Here is a 19983-nt window from a genome sequence, read left to right on the forward strand (position 1 = left end):
TCGAGTTTCAATCGAGATAGGCCGCGATAGCGAGGCCGACAGAGGGATAATCTGATGATTATGAACGGCAAAAACTTGATCAGTAAAAAGAATAAAATTTCTAAATTTAAAAAACAAAATCCTTGAAATATTATCTTCAATCTGAGCAAAGAAAATTTTAAAAATCCTTAAGCGTTCCCGAGATATTAACAAAAATGTCTAAGCGTTGCGTCGAGTTTCAATCGAGATAGGCCGCGATAGCGAGGCCGACAGAGGGATAATCTGATGATTATGAACGGCAAAAACTTGATCAGTAAAAAGAATAAAATTTCTGTATTTAAAAAACAAAATCCTTGAAATATTATGTTCAATCTGAGCAAAGAAATTTTTTAAAATCCTTAAGCGTTCCCGAAATATCAACAAAAATGTCTAAGCGTCGCGTCGAGTTTCAATCGAGATAGGCCGCGATAGCGAGGCCGATAAAAGGATTATCTGATGATTATGAAAGGCAATAACTTAATCGGTAAGAAGACTATTAATCCTAAATTTACAAAACGGAATCCTTGAAATGTTATCTTCAATTTAAGAAAAATAAAATTTTAAAAATGTTTATGCGTTCCCGTGATATAAAATAAAATGTCCAGGCATTGAGTGGAGTTTCAATCGAGTTGAGCCGCAATCAATCGAAAAAGCAGAGAAAATGTTTAAAATCTTCATCCGTTCTCAAAATAGAAGCTAAAATATCCAAGCGTTACGTTGAGTTTCAATCGAGTTAGGCCGCAATCAAGCGGCCGACAGAGGCTTAATCTGATGACTATGAAAGTCGATAACTTGATCAGGAAGAAGACAATAAATCCTAAATTTACAAAAGGGAATCGTTGAAATACTATCCTTAATTTAACCAAAGAAAATTTTAAAAAAATTTAATGCGTTCGCAAGATATAAGATAAAATGTCCAAGCGTTACGTCGAGTTTCAATCGAGATAGGCCGCGATAGCGAGGCCAACAGAGGGATAATTTGATGATTATGGAAAGCAATAACTTGATCGGTAAGAAGACTATAAATCGTAAATTTAAAAAACGGAATCCTTGAAATATTATCTTCAATTTGAGCAAAGAAAATATTAAAAATCTTCATGCGTTCCCGAGATATAAGATAAAATGTCCAAGCGTAGCGTCGAGTTTCAATCGAGATAGGCCGCGATAGCGAGGCCGACAGAGGGATAATCTGATGATCATGAAAGGCAATAACTTGATCAGGAAAAAGACTATAAATCCTGAATTTACAAAGAGGAATCCTGGAAATATTATCTTCACTTCAAACAAAGAAAATTTGAAAAATTTTCAAGCGTTCCCGAGATATAAACAAAAATGTCCATGCATTGCATCTAATTTCAGTCGGCTTAGACCAGTAAGCAGGGCAAAAAAAATGAACCGATTTGAATGTTTGAAAGGTAGATCTGGTCCTGAATTTTAATAATTATAAAAAACCAACAAAAAAATTATTTGAGAAGAAAACTTGTTCGTAGTTATAAAAGTTTAGGATCTGACCCACCTTTCTTAGTGCTTTTTATTTATTGTCCCAAATTTTCAAATCAACTTGACGCTTTGTGTCAAAATAAGTTATGAGTTTTAAAAAGTGTCGGTAAGGTAGGAATCTGGTCACGTGACCTAATCATCACGTTTTTCAATTGATTCATGAAAAATAATTTAAAAATTGTTATTTAATAAGCAAATCTTATAAACAATTTTACATAGCAGGTAGTTATGTTCCTATAAATCAGTTTTTTTCTATTGAATCGGCCAAAAATTATACGAAAATGTCAAAAAATTATCAACCTTATTCACCCGATAACAATTGATGATTCCTTAAACAAATTTAATTAAAAAATTCACTGTATGTCTATTCTTGGAGGTAAAAACTTTTTGCTTTCAATGTAATGAAGGAGAAATAATTAATTTCTAAACTTTGTGGGAGCTTGTATGATAATTAAAAATTTCCATTGTTATCGACAATTATTTAAGCAAATTTCTATCATCTTAGGCAATTTATAAGTACGAAATTGCGAAAAGTTTTCTTAAGTTTTATAGAAAGCGTTTGAAAATTACTATTTAACAGTTGGTTAGATTAAAAACCCAAGTTTTTAACCTTATAAATATCCGGAAAAAGCATTTGTTAATCAATCACATTTAAAAAATTAATAATTGTTTTTGAATGATAGCAGAAAGCACTTCATTACGTTGAAAAAAACAACAAGTTTTTACCTCTAAAGATCGGCTGGCAGTGCTTTTTTTAATTAAACTTGTTTAGAAAATCATTATTTTTTATTAGGTGAATAAATCTGATAATTTTGTGAAATTTTTGTATAATTTTTGGCCGATTCCGTAGAAGAAACCTAATTCATTTCAACATAACTACCTACTATGGATAATTGTTTAAAAAATAACATTTTACTTATTATATTTCATGAATTAAACTAAAAAACTGTTTTTGCCCATAAATTGTTTAAATTTAGTGCAAATTAATTCAAGAATCACTACCAATCCCCATGAATCCATTTTAACTCACTTATTTGTTTATAACAAATTCAGCACATTTTTAAACAATTTCTAAGCTATTGAGGACTTTTCTGAATAGTTGCTTTATTGATTCTATGCATTTTGAATTTAATCCAAGTATTTTTAGAAAACCGGTAGTCTTCCAAGAAAAAATCTTATTTCCATTTTTGTTATTAAATAAGAAAAAACTTTTTTCAAAATTGCCCCTAATTGATTCATGCGGAATTTTATTATATCTAGTTAATGAAAAAAGAAATTTCAAATGGGTTCAGAAAATTATGCATTGGCGTTAGAATTAAGATCTCGGAACCCTTGCTTTTAAAGCATGGATATCAAAGGTTATTGGTAGAATATTAATTTTTTTGTTCAAATATTATTTTTTTGGTAGAACATTAATTATATTGCTTAAAAATTCATTCTTTTTGGTTTAAATTGGAACCGTTTGGTTGATTTCTTTTTTAGAAAATTATTCTGATTTTCTTTTATAATTCATCATTTTCAGTTAAAAATGAAACTGCTTGGTTATCAATTAATCCATTTTGATTAAGGATTCAACTATTTTGCTGAAAATAGGTCTTTTTTGGTTCAAATCAACAATTTTAGCGGGCATTTAGAGAGGTAGCAGATATTTTGAAAGGTCGCGCAGACTGTTAGAAAAGTAGCGGGCATTTAGAAAGGTCTAACGAGCATTAAAGGAGGTAGCGGGCATTTGGAGGGGTCAGGCAGGTACTTAGGGAAGTTGTACAAGCAGGTGTGAAGTTAAGCGGGCATTTATAGAGGTTCTCCAGGCAGATAGGGAGGTCAAGGATCTAGCAGAAATGTAGAAAACTTGGGTGAACATTTAGCGACGTAGAGGGCATATAAAGAGGTTGCGCGGGCAGTTAGGGACGTAGCAGATATTTAGGAAGGTCGGGCGAAGATTTAGAGAGGTAGCTTAAAGTAAGAAGGGTACCGCAGCAAGATAGAGAGGCAGTGGGTATTTTAAGAGGTAGCGGATATTTATGAAGTTCGCGGAGGCAGTTAAAGATGTGACTGGCATTTGAGGAGGTAGCGGGTCTTAAGAGAGATTGACCAGGCATTTAGGGGTGTGCAGTTAGAAACGTAGCCTGCATTTAAAAACTTGGACGGGCATTTAGAAAGGTGTCCCAGGCAGTTACGGACATTTCGAAAATTCGAAAAGGTCGAGCAGACATTTCGGGAGGCACTCGTCATCAAGAGGTCTTTCAGGCAGTTAGGGACGACGCGGGCATTTAGGAAGGTCAGGTCAAGGTCTCTGTAACAATTAGGGATTATTTAGAGAGGTAACGGATATTAAGAGAAGTCGCGAGCGCAGTTAGGGGCGTAGCGGGCATTTATAGAGGCATAGGGCTTTTAAAGAGGTCACCCTAAGAGTTAGAAACGTAGCGGGCATTTATAGAGGTACCGGGCATTTATAGAGGTACCGGGAATTTAGAAAGTTCACCTTAGGAGTAAGGGACACAGCGGGCATTGTGGAAGGTTCAGCGGGCTTTTAGGGAGGTAGCGGGTATTTAGAGAGGTTCTCAATTCCTGAAACACCGGAAGTGAGATTTTGTTATGATACTAGTATAGATATGTGTATGTGTGTATATTCGTATGAATGCAAAATTGATATGGAGATATGTAAAATTTTAGAAACGATATCACCGAGAGGGACCATCAAAATTCACGTCATATGAAAACGGATTTACGTGGTACGTCCCCTTGGTAATAATTTCCCAAGAGCGACTAAATTTGAATAATACCAGGCCTACTGTATGGCTACTTTCGGATGAAGCGATCAAACGGAATAAAAAGGGAGTAAACGTAACGATGAACGATTTCGTCAGCAAAAATAGTTTCATCATCGCCAACCCAGAGGAAATAGGTCTGTAAACAACAATTTTCAGCTATCTGCCAAGCTGACTTTTTCATTTATTTTTAATAACATCAGATTATTAATTACCATTGACCTATGGAATTCTTGAAATTCTAATCGCAAGAATACAACAATCAAATTTGGATAAGCCACTCTTAAACTTCTGCTTTCATTATTCAAATCAAATTAAAGGAAAATTAATAAAAACAGTGAATCGAAAAGAAGCCGACATCGAAGTCCACTTCCTTTTGGTTGAAAATTACTTTTTAACTAATAATTTTACATGAAAAAAATTAAATTAGTAAATAATAAATAATAAATTGTAAATAGTTAATGGCAAATAATAAATAGTAAACAGTAAATAGTAAATAGTAATTAATCAATAATATTCAACTTAAAGATTCATCATTTTAGCTGAAAATTAATCTCTTCGTTTGAAAATTCCAAATAGTTTCTTGAAAAATCAACTATTTGGTTAAAAATTCATCTTTTTGGTTTAAAAGTCAACGATTTTAGTAAAAACGTAACAATTTTGTTTAAAATTCTTTTTTTTTTTTTAGTTGAAAATCAATTTTTTCAGCAATCATTTCTTATTTGAAAATTTATAATTTTTCGTTAGAAATTCAGCTATTTCGATGGAAATTTATCTTTTTGTTTAAAAATTCGTTATTCTTTTGGTTCTAAAATAATTTTTTGAACTGAAAATATTACTATTCCATTTTTCCTATACATTTTTTTAAGGCAAAAATTGAACCATTTGATTGAAATTGATGTATTTTGTTAATAATTTGTAATTTTTTTTAACAAAATTCAACCTCTTTGATTGAAAATTTAACTATTTCGGTGACAATTTTTTTTAAATTCATTTCTTTTTTTCAAGATTTGTCTTTCATGTATAATAATAATAATAATAATTCTGTAATTTTCAGTTGAAAATTCATGCATTTTATTTTTAAAACATTCTTTTTTAAGCAAAAAATCAATATTCTCGCTACAAAATTATTTTTTGAATTCAAAATTTAACCGTTCCAATTTGTACTATAATTTTTTTAGGCAGGAAATTCATCTTTTTGGTTAAAAATTTAACTGATTCTTTAAAAATTTATTTAGTTAGTTAAAAGATCATGTTTTTGGTAAAAATTCGTCTTTTAAGTATAAAATGAATTTTCTTGCTTGTAAATTCATATTTTGATCAGAAAACTTTACTATTTTAGAAAAAAATCAATTTAATTGGTTGAAAATTAGTTCTTTATCTGAAAATTAATTTTTTAACTTAAAATTTGTCTATTTTATTTTTTATTGTAAATTTATATTTATTTGTTAAAAATTTGTCTTTTTCAGTAGAAAATTAATCCTTCCGAATGAAAATTTATCTTTTTGTTAGAAAATTAAATTTTTGATCTATTTAGATCAAAATCGATGTATTTGGTTAAAAAATTGAAAATATGACCATTTTATTTTTTATTGTAAATTTATTTCTTTGTTTTTTTTTTGTTAAGAATTTGAGGTATTTTGTTAAAAATTTGTCTTTTTTGTAGAAAATTCATCTTTTGGTTGAAAATTGATCTTTTTGGTAGAAAATTAATTTCTTTAACATTAAATTTTTTTAATGGGAAATTCATCTATTTAGATGAAAATTAATGTATTCTGTTAAAAACTGGTCTTTTTGGGAAAAAAATTTTTTTCTTGGTTGAAAATTGAAGGATTTAGTTTACATTTTATACGTATGTTTAAAATTCGTCTTTTTGATAGAATGTTAGTCTTCTCGCTTAAATATTGAATTATTTTAATAAAAAATTTAACTGATCTATTGAATATTTTTTTACATGAAAATTAGTCTTTTAAGTAGAAAACGAATTTTCTTAATTGTAGATTCATATTTTTGGTTGGAAATTGAACTATTTTAGGAAAAAATGTAACTAAATTGGTTGAAAATTCGTTTTTTTTTTAATTTATTTTTTAAACTGAAAATTTGACCATTTCATTTTTTATAGTAAATTTTTTTTAATTGGTGTGTTTTGTTAAAAACAAATCTTTTTCAGTAGAAAATTAATCCTTCTGATTAAAAATTTATTTTTTGTTGTAGAAAATTTATTTTTTGGACTGTAAATTTAACAAATTAAATTTTTTTATTGTACATTTTTTCAGTTGGAAATTCAACTATTTAGCTGGAAATTGATATATTTTGTTAAAGATTGGTCTTTTTGGGAAAAAATGTTTTTCTTGATTGAAAATTGAACAATTTGGTTTACATTTTATTCATATGTTTAAAATTCAGCTTTTTGGTAGAAAGTTAATCTTCTCGCTTGAAACTTGAATTATTTTAATAAAAAATTGAACTAATCATTTGAATTTTTTTTACTTGAAAATTAGTGTTTTTAACTGAAAATAATTTTTTGAATTGAAAATTTAATTTTCCATTTCCTACTATAACTTGTTAGGCAGATAATTTATCTTCTTGGTTGAAAATTTGACTAATTTGATAAACCATCATTTATTTAGTTAAAAGTTCATGTCTTTTGATCAAAAACTCGACTTTTAAGTAGAAAACGAATTTTCTTTATTGTAAATTCATGTTTTTGGTTGGAAATTGAACTATTTTAGGAAAAAATGTAATTAAATTGGTTGGAAATTTGTTTTTTATCTAAAAATTAATTTTTTAACTGAAAATATTATTATTTCATTTTTTATTGTATCTTTATTTTTTGTTTTGTTTTGTTGAAAACTGTGGTATCTTGTTAAAAAAATTTCTTTTTCACTAGAAAATTAATCCTTTTGATTTAAAATTTACCTTTTTGGTGGAAAATTATTTTTTTGAGCTGTAAATTTAACAAATTTCATTTTTATTGTAATTTTTTTTTAGAGGGAAATTCATATATTTATATGAAAATTGATGTATTCTGTTTCAAAAATTGGTATTTTTGGATACAAATTATTTTTCTTGGTTAAAAATTGAACGATTTGGTTTACATTCTATGCATATGTTTAAAATTTATCTTGTTGGTAGAAAGCAAATCTTCTCGCTTGAAAATTGAAATATTATAGTAAAAAATTGAACTGCTCGATTGAATATTTTTTTACATGAAAATTAATATTTTTAAATGAAAATAATTTTTTTAATTAAAAATTTAACTGTTCCATTTTCTCTTACAATTTTTTTAGGCAGAAAATTTTCTTGAATGAGAATTCATATTTTTGTTTGGAAATTGAACTATTTTAGGAAAAAATGTAACTTTTTGTTCAAAATTGGTGTACTTTGTTTAAAATTTGTCTTTTTCAGTAGCAAATTAATTCTTCTGACTGAAAATTTATCTTTAATTTATCGAACTGTAAATTTAACAAATTTCATTTTTTATTGTAAATTTTTGTGTGTAAAATTCATCTATTTAGACGAAAATTGATGTATTTTGTTAAAAATTAGTCTTTTTGATAAAAAATTCTTTTTCTTGGTTGAAAATTGAATGATTTGGTTTAAATTGTATGCTTATGTTATAAATTCGACTTTTTGGTAGAAAGTAAATCTTCCCGTTTGAAAATTGAATTATTTTAATAAGAAATTGAACTAATTTTTTGTGATTGCTTTCTTTTTTAATTGAAAATTAATCTTTAACCAGCAGATTTTACTATCCATTTGTTATTGTAAATTTATCTTTTTAGATAGACAATTTATATATTTTGTTGAAAGTTCGTCTTCTTTAAAAAAAAATTAATCTCCTCGATTACAAATTCATATTTTTATTTGAAAATGTATTTATTTTAAACTTAAATTATATTCTTAAAAATATAACAAGTCAGTTAAAAATTAAAGCTAATCCTAATTAATTCAATTTTAATCTAACTTTAAAATTTAGTTTTATCAATTTTAAATTATTTATTAATTTAATTTTTGATTTAAGAATTTTTTAGTTAAGTTTGAATGCTAGAAGTTTAAAAAAAATAATAAAAATTTGGATTTATTCTAAATTGAATTTATTAAATTAAATTTTATTATTACTATTCTCATTTTAGGACCTTTCCCTGTAAATTACGATACTATAAATTGGAGAAGATTGGCCGAATTTCTCCAAGGACCTGGACGTGAATCAATCCAACCCCTAACCAGAGCAAAACTGTTTCATGATTCCTGGAATCTTGCTTATGCAAATGAGCTATGTTTTGATATTGCATTAAATATGACACTTTTTTTGAAAAATGAGAGAAATCATGTTGTTTGGGAGCCTGTCTTTACCATGATTGACCACATAGGAAGGAGGATACATGGCTCAGAAATTTATATTAAATTCCAAGTGAGTTTTTACACTGTACAACATTTCTCTCTTAAATTTCTCATATAGTAATCGAAATTTTTTTACCAAAACTTAATATAATTTTTTCTTATTTGTTTTTTATAATTATTTTTGAAATATTGGTTATAGTCTTAAGCTTTCAGAAAAATTTCTCCATAACTCTGCTGGGATTCGAACTCGGGTCTACAAATTGGCAGTTTGGTGCTGATCGTACTGACTGGCAATCTTTTGACCTGGGTTCGAATCCCAATAAAGCTAGAATTAAATTTTCTTTGCAGCTAAATTCTATAAATATTTTTATACAGACCTTTAGATTAAAAACCTTAATTTTTATTGACAAAAAATGACAATCATTTGTTATTTGATTTGACAAATAACAAAAAAAACATAATTTTCTATGTTTGTACTACCTATTTTGCTGTGCTTATTATTATTTTCTCAAAAATATATAGTATTAGTACATAAAATCCCCCCCCCCCACGAAAATTTTCATTATATATTAAATTCCTTATTTTAATAATTCTTATGAACAAATTAACGGAAAAAACTGACATTTGCTGCACTTACCGGTATTTAAACGCATTAATTATACTGATTTCATCGCTGAGGTACGTAAAAGTAATAAAAAATCTCGAACAAAAGGAATCAAGAACAATTGTCATTGTTATAAATAATTTTTATAAACAAATTTACTTATAGCTTTGCGGGACATAGAAACTTTGAATTTTTTACGGAATCATTTCCTTTTGTCTCTAGGATATTAACTTGATACTAGATATTACTATTCAACAATAATTGATATTTTTATGAACAATTATTATAAACAAATTAATTTATTTCGCATTTTTGATAATAGAACTTTTTCTTTCTAGTCGAGTCACTTCTTTTATTCCCTGAAGAATGATATAAGCAGAAGAAATATGAATATTTAACAACAATTATAGCAATAAACAAGTTCATTTATTTCGCATTATTTAACTCAACAAATTTTTTATCTTTGAAATCACTTTTTTTCTTATTAATTTGGCACTTAGTTCAAATGTCAATCAAAGAGTTTAGTTTTTAAATTTAAAAAAAGTTAATTTTCATCCAAGGAGATATTTTTTTTACTAAACAGAATTGGTTTTTAACGAAAAACACGAATATCAAACCCAATAATTCAATTTTCAACCAAAGAGATGAATTTCCAAGCAAAAAGTAAAATTTTTTAACAAAAAAAAATGAATTTTCTACCAAATAGTTAAATTTACATCTAAAAACGAAAATTTTCAGCCTGAAAATAAGTAGTTAAATTGCACTTTAAAAAATTAATTAAAAGAAAAACGAATTTAAAAAAAAAATTTAATTTTCAAACAATGAGATGAATTTTCAACAGAGATGATTTACTTTCTATATAAAAAAAATCAGCAAAATGCATACATTTTTAACCAAATAATGGAATATTTAACTAAAAAAGATCATTTTTAACCAGTAGCTTTTAACCAAGTAGTTTATTTTTTAACAAACAAAAAAAAGAATTTTAAACATGAAAAAGTGAATTTTTGACAAAGCAGTTCAATTTTTAAATAACCAATTTAATTTTTAAACAAATAAATAAATTTTCAAATAAAAATTTGAACTAACAAAATTAATTTTCCATAAAAATAGAATCTTTAACCAAAAAAGATGAATCTTCAACTAGAAAGTAAAAATTTGAAACCTGAAAATAAATGTTTAAATTTTCAGTTGCCAAAATTTATTTTCAATCAAAAGAAAAACAAATATTTAGCCAAATTGTGAAATTTTAAATTCAAGAAAAGAATTTCCAACTCAGCTAATGAATCTTAAATAAAAAAAGATATGTAACAAAAAAGTTGAATTTTCTACGAAGAGAGATTTTTCAGTTTAAAAAGAAAAAAATCAACCGAATTGTTGAATTTTTAAACTAAAAAGAAGATTTTCGATTAGAGAAAATATAAATTTTATATGTTGAAAAATACAATATAAATTAATGTGTTTATAACAATAAAAATTGTTTTCAGCAATATTTTCTATGCTCATAATTTTTAATAAAAAAAGCAAATTATGTTTTTTGTCCGTTTTAAATTCGAATAAAAAACTAGTAAAATTTTGTTTAAAAAATCGGTCTTTAGAGAGAATTGTAAATGTAAATTTCCATTTTACTTTACAGTACCTCTATTGCTCTTTTACATTATATTTTGTATTGTAAAGTTTTATAAAATCACAAGTTATTAGCAGTGTACTCTTAGACTTTGTTTTCAACATTTTTCGAGAATGCGCTTTTACACCCAGAAAATGATTTTGTTGAATCAACTAAATTTGTGTTGATTCAACAACAAAGTTTTGTTGAATAAATAAAATATTAAGTTTAATCAACCAAAATTTGGTTTGATTCAGCCAATTAAGTCAAATCTGGATTTAGTGTCTGTTTTGGGACTGACGGTGACCATAAATCCAGAGTCTTGGAACGGTTCTGTTTCTCTGTTTTGTCACGCCTGAGTGATTCGGCGTTCACTCATGCGTGACCGAACACTAAATCCAGTTTCGACTATACATATTTTTAATAAGATAATTTTTTATTATTTCAGGCGTACATTCGCAGCTTATTGAAGCCTTTGTACATGGAATTATCAGAAAATGCACAACCTGACGAACCCTCATGGAAAACGCACATGAGAGGATTATCAAAAATATTTTTGTGTCGTGCTGGATATGAACCTTGTATAATGGAAGCACGAAAACAATTCAATAAATGGCTAACGGATGAAGAACCAGATAAGGGAAACCCGTCAGTATTTTTTTTATTGTGATATTTTATTTAAATTGAGGCTCATAAATATTTCAAAAATTCTATTTTCCCTTGAGCGAATTATTTTTTAATCGAGCGGGCAGTCAATGCTCAAGTGAAAAAATCATTTCTTACCGATTTAACAAACAAAACAATTTTTTGACAAGGTTTTGAGAATTTGAGATTTAAAAATTGAAAACCCGGATTATCAAAATTAGTCCATTTTTTAAAAATTAAATTTGTAAGATACTAAACCACCTTGGTTGTTTAAATTTAATTTCGTTTGCAACAATGATAAGCAAATATAGTGATTTATATTTATTATTGTTAATAACAAATAGTATCAACAAAGGAAACAAATTAATATTTTTTCATGGAAAAAAATAATTTTTCTTATTAAATCATCTTTAAAGATTTCCTAAAACTAGTTGATATTAATTTTTGATCCGCGTGAAAAAAATATTAAAAATTAAATTTTTTTAGCAAACTATCAAGAAGATTTTATTGAAAAACTGATATTTTTCTACGAAGAAAATTTCATTTGTGTGTTTCGTTTATAATATTTGTCTGTTATTATGGATAATAATTGTTTAATTTTCTTCCAACTGTTTCCTCACAATATCAACGCTTAGGTAGTAATATAACAGTTGAATTAAAAAAAAAACTCACTCGGTTGAATATTTATTTAATAAATTATTTATAATAAATATAATTTTCCTTATTTGCTCAAAATCTCGAAGAACTATCAGTATTAATTTTCTTTCAACAGAATTTATTGATAAAACCCAATTTCAATAAATAACCAATCTATAGAAAAAAAGAAACGAAAACCTAGAAAAAAATTATATATTGGTTTTTACAATTTTTTATAAGAATAGGAACTGTTAACTTATTATTTAACATTTGCGCACTTTACTGATGCATTTATTACATGAAATTCTTTATAAAAACTAACTTGTAGATTAAATTATCCATTTATGTTTCCAAAGTATATCTCAATGAATTTTGATCAATGGCGAGTTTGTTTAGGCAATTTGTTAAAAATTTAATTTCTGTGGGATGACAAATTGACAATTCTGATAAATAAAAATAATAGTAAATTACACAGGACCACAAAATGGTTTTGGGAGTCTACCAAAATTCTAATAGGTATACTTTATGTTTTTGGGGTTACTGGACACGAATCCATTCGCAGAATTGAGCCAGCACGTCAGAATTTGCAGTAAAATTTAAAAAATGGTTAAAACCCTGTAATTTCTGCATACATTTCGACTCCCAACCTACAAGCCCCAAATCAACAAGGCTCAAACCCATAAACTAACGAGCCCCAAACCCAACACCCCTAAACCCAAACCAACAAGCCTCAAACCCACAAACCCCTAACCCCAAACCAATAAGCCCCAAACCCACAAGCTCCAAACCCATAAGCTTCAAATCCACAAACTTCAACTACACAAGCTCCATATCCACAAACTTACAAACCCTAAACCCACAAACCCCAAACCCACAAGCTCCATATCAACAAACCCACAAACCCCAAACCAACAAGCTCCAAACCCACAGACACCAACTACTCAAGCTCCACATTAAAAAACCTACAAACCCCAAACCCACAAACCCCAAACCCGAAACTTACAAGCTACATATCAACAAACCCACAAGTTACAAACTCACAAACTCCAACTACACAATCTCCATATCCACAAAACTACAAACCCCAAACCCACAAACCCAAAAACCTCAAACCCAAAAACCCCAAACCCACAAACTAAAAAAAACCCCAAACCCACAAAGCAAAAAATCCCGAACCCACAAACCCAAAAAATCCCAAATCCACAAACCCAAAAAACCCCAAACCACAAACCCACAAACCACAAACCTCAAACGCTCTAACCCCAATTCCATAAACCCAAATACCTCACAGCTTATAATACCAATTGAGAAATTTGTATAATTTAGGGTTGGTGGATTTGCGGGTTGTTAGTTTGGGGTTTGTGGGTTTGGAGTTGGTGGGTTTGGGATTGTTGATTTGGGGTTTGTACGTTTGTGTATATGCAGCTTGTGGGTTTGGGGTTTGTGGCCCTGTGTTATTGTTCGCTCATGCGAACTTCGGTAAAACAAATATTAAGAAAACTTAAATTTTGTGAAACTTCATACACCTCTTTGAAATGAAGTAAAATTTTTTCAGTGTTGCAAACGAGTTCCTCTGCCCCGTATTTAAATGGGGAACTGAAAAAGAGTGGGAATTTGGTCTACAACGAGTAATTAACTTCCCCCAGAACAATGAACGAAAACAGAGTGAGAGGACTTATCTATTGAAAACTCTCGCTGGTTGTCCAACAGATGACTATAAGATTAAAAGGTAATGTTTTTGTCTGTTACAATAATGTAGTAATTTTACGACAATTTTAAATTTACACCACAATGTAGAAATGTTACAACAAAGTAAAAATATAGAAGTGTTACAACAATATAACAATGTTACAATAACGCAGCGATGTTGCAAAGATGTAACAGTATAGAAATGTTACGAAGATTTAACAATTTTGAAATGTTGCCACAATGTAACAATGTTGCCAAGATAGCAGAATCTAACCATGTTGAAACAATAGAGTAATGTTGCAAACCTGTAGCAAAAATTGAATCTTTCGTCATTGTGGCAATGTTACAACCATGTAGCAATTTCACAATGATATGACCATGTTCCAACAGCGTAACAGTGTTACAACAATGTAACAATGTAACGATTATGTATCAATGTTGCAATCATGTTTCAATGTTGCAATAATGTAATAGTATACCAATGTTATGAAAAATAACAATGTTGCAATGTTGCAACAGTGTAACCATATTGAAAAGTTGCGACGATCTAACAATTTTTCTATGATGTAGTAGTCTTGCAGCAACTTAATAATGTTGCCACAATGTAATAATTTTTACAGTCAAGTAACAATGTGGCAATTTTACGAAAAAATAACAATGGTGCAACAATGTAACAATGTTGCCGCTCTTTAACAACGTTTCAATGTTGCAACAATATAACAAGATAGGGAAATTACGACAATGTAACAATGTTATCATAATGTAGTAATTTTACAACAGTTTAACCAATGTCGAAATATCACATCAATATAACAATGTTACAATAATGCAGCAATATTAAAATGTTGTAACAGGATAGCAATGTTAGTATTTTTTAAGAATTTTGTAATGGCACAGCAGCGTAACAATGTAAAAATGCTGCAATGTTGTAACAGTGTTGCAAATTTATAACAAAAATTCAATAATGTTCTAACTCTGTAGAAATTCTGAAACAATATTGCTACAATATAGCAACGTTATTGGAACAATGCATCAATTTTTCAAAAATGTAGTATCGTTCCAATTATGTAGCAATGTTAAAATAATGTATTAATGTTACAACAATATACAATGTTAAAATAATGCAGCATGGTTATAACAATGTAGAAACTTTCTAAAGACAGAGCAATGTTGCAACAATGTAACAAAGTTGCAATAGTGTAGCATTGTCACAACAGTGTAACCATTTATCAGCAAGTAGGCGATGTTGCAAAACTTTAATCATGTTGCAACCCTGTATCAGCGCTGTATAAATGCGTGAACAATTTTGCTGCAATATATCAACAATGTTGAATATAAAAATATTACAATAATGCAGCAATGTCATAATAATAGAGCAATGTTACAACAATGTAACAGTATAGCAATGTTACGAAAATATAACAATGTTGTAATAATGTAACAATGTAACAATGATACCCTGTTGTCACAATTTCACAATGTCGCAACAATGTCAAAAGAATACATAGATTTTCCAACATTGTATCAACAATGGAGTAACGTGACAGCACTTTAACAAAATTTATAAATTCTGCTACAATGCTGTATTCAGTTTACAACAATGCAGTCATTTTTCAATACTGTAGCAGAACTGTATCAATGTTAAAACAATGCAGCTACAACGTTAAAAGAATGTCGTAACAATGCATCAATGTTGAAAAAATGTAGGATGAATTTAGCAATAATGCACTAATATAGGAACAATGCAACGATGTTGCCACAGTTTTTTATTATTTTTTTTTAACAATTTATGAGTAATATGGAATAATTTTCAACAACGTACAATTTAACAATGTTGTATTGATTTTGCAACAATGTTGACATGTTGAAGCAATGTAGCACCAGTGTATCAGCAGTACAACAGTGTGCCAAGAATTTTGTAACAATAAAGCAGTGTTTCCATAATACTGTAGTAATTTTGCTGCAATGATGAAAAGTTAAACTAATATAATAGAAACGTATATCTGTAGCATCATCGCACCAATGTAGCAATATTGCGTCAAAGTTCAATAATGTATCAATTTTAAGAAAATGTTGTTAATGAATGTTGTTTTGAAAAAAATTATAACAAAACATTTTCTAATTTTTAATAAAATTGATATTTTTCAGATTGCTGAACGTAACAATCATCGAACAAAATCCAAAATTTTCAACTTCCGATATCCATTTAATCGCAAGTACATTAACAGGAAGTGCAACCGGTTACACAACACTGTTCAACTTTTTAGCCGAACATTGGGACGTTGTGAAGAAGAGATTCGAGGACAAACCAAATTTATGGAGTCGAATCATCAATACGGCCATTTCTTCATTTAACACACAAGAGGGCTATGACAAAGTTTCAGAATTGTACGCGAGTAGACAAGAGGAATTTAAAAGCGTACAAACTATTATTGAAGAGGCTCTTGAAAATATTAAAAGAGAAACCCAATGGAGTGAAAAGAACTTCCCAGTCATCAATGCTTGGCTTGACAAAAAATTGACGAAAGAAGATTTATTGCAGTCCTCCCAGAAAAGTACAAATAGTTCGATACCTACATCTCAAATGATGGGATGAAAATTTTAATTACTTCAGATAGTTATCTTATTTACAGATTAAAGAGATGCTACACCCAGACTTTTACTATCTCATCATTATTTATGTGAGGCTATTCATTTTTTTCTTATTAAATTAATTTTTTCATTATTTATAAAATATTTTAAACAAATTAGGTATTGTACCCAAATTTCATCAAAAAATCTCTGGTTCTGTAGAAAATATACCAATTCCAAAGTCCGAAAGTATTTGTGTTGACACAAATTTCCAATTTTTTAAATAAAATATTGAAGGCACTTAAAATTCTAGGTGTACTGTTGTTTTAAAACATATCACAATAAGTTATACAATTGTGATAACAAGATAGTATATTACACAGTGATAATGAGAGGGGCACAATTGTAACTTCCCCAGCAGCATGCAATGTTGCTGCAAAGTTACAATATTGCTGCAAAGTTGCTATATTTCTCCAAATTTTCTAAGTTGCAATTATTTTGCAAAGTTGAAATGTTTTCCTATTTTTGCAACGTTGCAATGTTGCCATATTTTTGCAAAGTTTCAATATTTTCTCTAAATTTTGATATTGTAGCAAAGTTGCAATATTGAAATATTTCTGCAAAGTAGAAATATTTCTGTAAACTTGCAATAATTTTTCAAAGTTTCAAGGTAGTCATATTTCTATAATTTTGTAGTATTGCTGAAAATTTTTCATATTGCTCAAGTGGCGATATTGTGACAAAATTGCAATGTTGCAATATTTCTTTAAAGTGCAATATTTCTGTAATTTTGCAATAATTCTAGAAAGTTGCAAGTTTGAAATAATTCTTCAAAGTTGCAATTTTTTTTTTAAGTTGCGATATTGTGGAAAAGTTGCAATATTGTAATATTTATTCAACGTGAAAATATTTCTGTAAAGTTACAATAATGTTACAAAGCTACAAATAAACTGTATTTCTGCAACCTTGCATTATTTCTACAAAGTTTTCATATTGTTTCGAAGTAGCAATGTTGCAATATTTCATGAAAAGTGCAATATATCTGTAACGTTGCAAATGTTTCTACAAAATTGAAAATTTTCTATAATTCGGCAAAGTTGCAATATTTTTTAAATAGCGATATTGTGGCAAAGTTGCAATATTGCAATATTTCTTCAAAGTAGCTATATTTTTGTAAAGTTACAATAATTTTACAAAGCTACAAATTAACTGCATTTCTGCAACCTTCAAGTTTGCAAGTTTGCTATAATACAGCAAAGTTGCAATTTTTTAAGTTGAGACATTAGGGCAAAGTTGCAATATTATAATATTTCTTCAAAGTAGCAATATTTCTGTAAAGTTGCAATAATTTTACGAAGCTTCAAGGAATTATATTTTTACAGTCTTGCCGCATTGCTACAAACCTGTGATATTGCTTCGAAGTAGCAATGTTGCAATATTTCTTAAAAAGTGAAATATTTCTTGAAAAGTGCAATATTTCTGTATAATTGCAAATAATTCAACAAACTTGCAAGTTGACAATAATTTATCAAAGTTGTAACATTTTTTAAAATGGCCATATTGCGACAAAGTTGCAATACTGCAATATTTCTTCGAAGTAGCAATATTTCTGTAAAGTTACAATAGTTTGACAAAGCTGCAAATTAACTGTATTTCTGCAACCTTGCAATATTCCTACAAAGTTTTTATATTGCTTTGAAGTAGCAATGCTGCAATATTTCTGTAATATTGCAAAGATTTTAACAAACTTGCAAGTTAGTAATAATTTTACAAAGCTCCAAGGTAGTTATATTTTCACAATCTTGGATTATTGCTGCAAATCTGTGGTATTGCTGCAAAGTTGCAATATTTCTCAAAAAGTGCGATCATTCTACAAAATTTACAAGTTTGAGACAATTCTGCAAAGTTGCAATATTTTTTTAAAGATGCGATATTGGGAAAAAGTTTCAATTTTTTAAGTTACGATTTTGTGGCAAAGTTGCAAAATTTCTTCAAAGTTGTAATATTTTCGTAAAGTTGCAAGAGTTTTTCAATGTTTCAAAGTAATTATATTTCTACAATCTTTCAGTACTACTACAAAATTTTAATATTGCTTTGAAGTTGCAATGTTACAACATTTCTTGAAAAATGCAATATTTCTGTAGTATTGCAAAATTTCAAAAAACTTGCCAATTCGTAATTATTCTGCAAAGTTGTAATATACTTTTTTAATGGGGATATTGTCGAAAAGTTGCAATATTGCAATATTTTCTTCAATGTAGCAATATTTCTGTCAAGTATCAATAATTTTACAAAGCTACAAATCAACTGAATTTTTGCAACATTGCAGTATTGCTGCAAAGTTATAATGGTTTTCTAATCTTGCAATATGGCTTTCAAGTTGCTAGGTTGCAACATTTGTTCAAAGTAGTAATATTTTTGCAAAGCTGGAATAAATCTGTAACCTTGCAATATATCTGCAAAGTTGCGATGTTTCTGCAAGGTTGTAATAATTCCTCAATGCTAGAAGATATTTATATCTTTGCAACTTTACAATATTTCTTTAAAGTAGAAATATTCTTGAATTGAGATATTGTGGCAAGGTTGCAATATTGCATTATTTCTTCGAAATTGCAATATTTTAAGAAAGTGTGAATATGTATACAAAGTTGCAATATTTTTACTAAGTTGGAATAAGTATACAAAGTTGCAACCTTTCTGCAACCTTCTAATCTTTCTGGAAAACTGTCAAGTCAAATGAACCTTGCAATATTTTGCAAAAGTGAAATTTTTCTGCAAAATCGCAACTTTGCTGCAAAGTTGCATTATTTTTTTTAATTGCGCTATTGAAATGTTGAAATGTTACTGTAAAATTGCAATATTTCTGCAAGGTTGTAATAATTCTTCAATTTTTTAAGGTTTCTTAACCTCGCAATACTTCTGCAGATTTGCAATGTTGCCATATTTCTCAAAAGTTGCAAAGTAGTTAAATATCTTCAGCTGTGCAATGTTGCTGCAAAGTTGCAATATTTCTGCATGTTTATGCAAATTTGCCATATTACTTCAAGTTTGTAATATTTCTTTAATGTTGGAAGGCAACATTGAAATATTTCTGCAAAGTAGCAATATTCTTGCAAAGTGGCAATATTGCGGCAAAGTTGTAATTTTTCTGAAAAATTATGATGTTGCTTCAAAGTTCCAATATTAAAATTTTGCTGCAAATTTGCAATATTTCTAAAAGGTTGCAATAAGTCTTCAATTTTTGAAGGTTTTTATGCAACTTTGCAATAATTCTACAAAGTTGAAATATTTCTGCAAGTTTGTAATAATTCTTCAATGTTGGAAGGTATCTCCATTTATTTAGCTTTGAAATATTTCTACAATACTGTAATAATTCTTCAATTTTGTCAAGTATCTATATTTCTTAACTTCGCAATATTTCCGAAAAGTTACGATGCTCTCATATTCCTTCAAAGTTGCAAACTAGTGGATTTTCTTCAGCTTTGCAATATTGCTTTAAATTGCAATAATTCTTTACTTTTTGAAGATATCTATATTTATGCAACTTTGCAATATTTCTGCAAGTTTGTAATAATTCTTCAAAGTTTCAATTTTGAAATGTT

General features: G+C 28.3%; 1 protein-coding gene across 1 annotated transcript in view; it reads left to right on the top strand.

Moving 5' to 3' along the window:
• Nucleotides 1-19976, top strand: part of LOC117170805 (aminopeptidase N) — a 40257-nt gene extending 20281 nt beyond the window's left edge. Inside the window, exons 7-11 of the mRNA XM_033357844.1 lie at nucleotides 4192-4423; nucleotides 8423-8700; nucleotides 11289-11488; nucleotides 13677-13850; nucleotides 15959-19976. Of these exons, the coding sequence (XP_033213735.1) occupies nucleotides 4192-4423; nucleotides 8423-8700; nucleotides 11289-11488; nucleotides 13677-13850; nucleotides 15959-16406 (1332 nt within the window). The 3' untranslated portion in view covers nucleotides 16407-19976. The remainder of the gene's footprint in view (nucleotides 1-4191; nucleotides 4424-8422; nucleotides 8701-11288; nucleotides 11489-13676; nucleotides 13851-15958) is intronic.
• Nucleotides 19977-19983: the final 7 nt, after the last annotated feature.

Source organism: Belonocnema kinseyi, chromosome 4 (assembly GCF_010883055.1).
Source record: "Belonocnema kinseyi isolate 2016_QV_RU_SX_M_011 chromosome 4, B_treatae_v1, whole genome shotgun sequence".
Taxonomy (NCBI): domain Eukaryota; kingdom Metazoa; phylum Arthropoda; class Insecta; order Hymenoptera; family Cynipidae; genus Belonocnema; species Belonocnema kinseyi.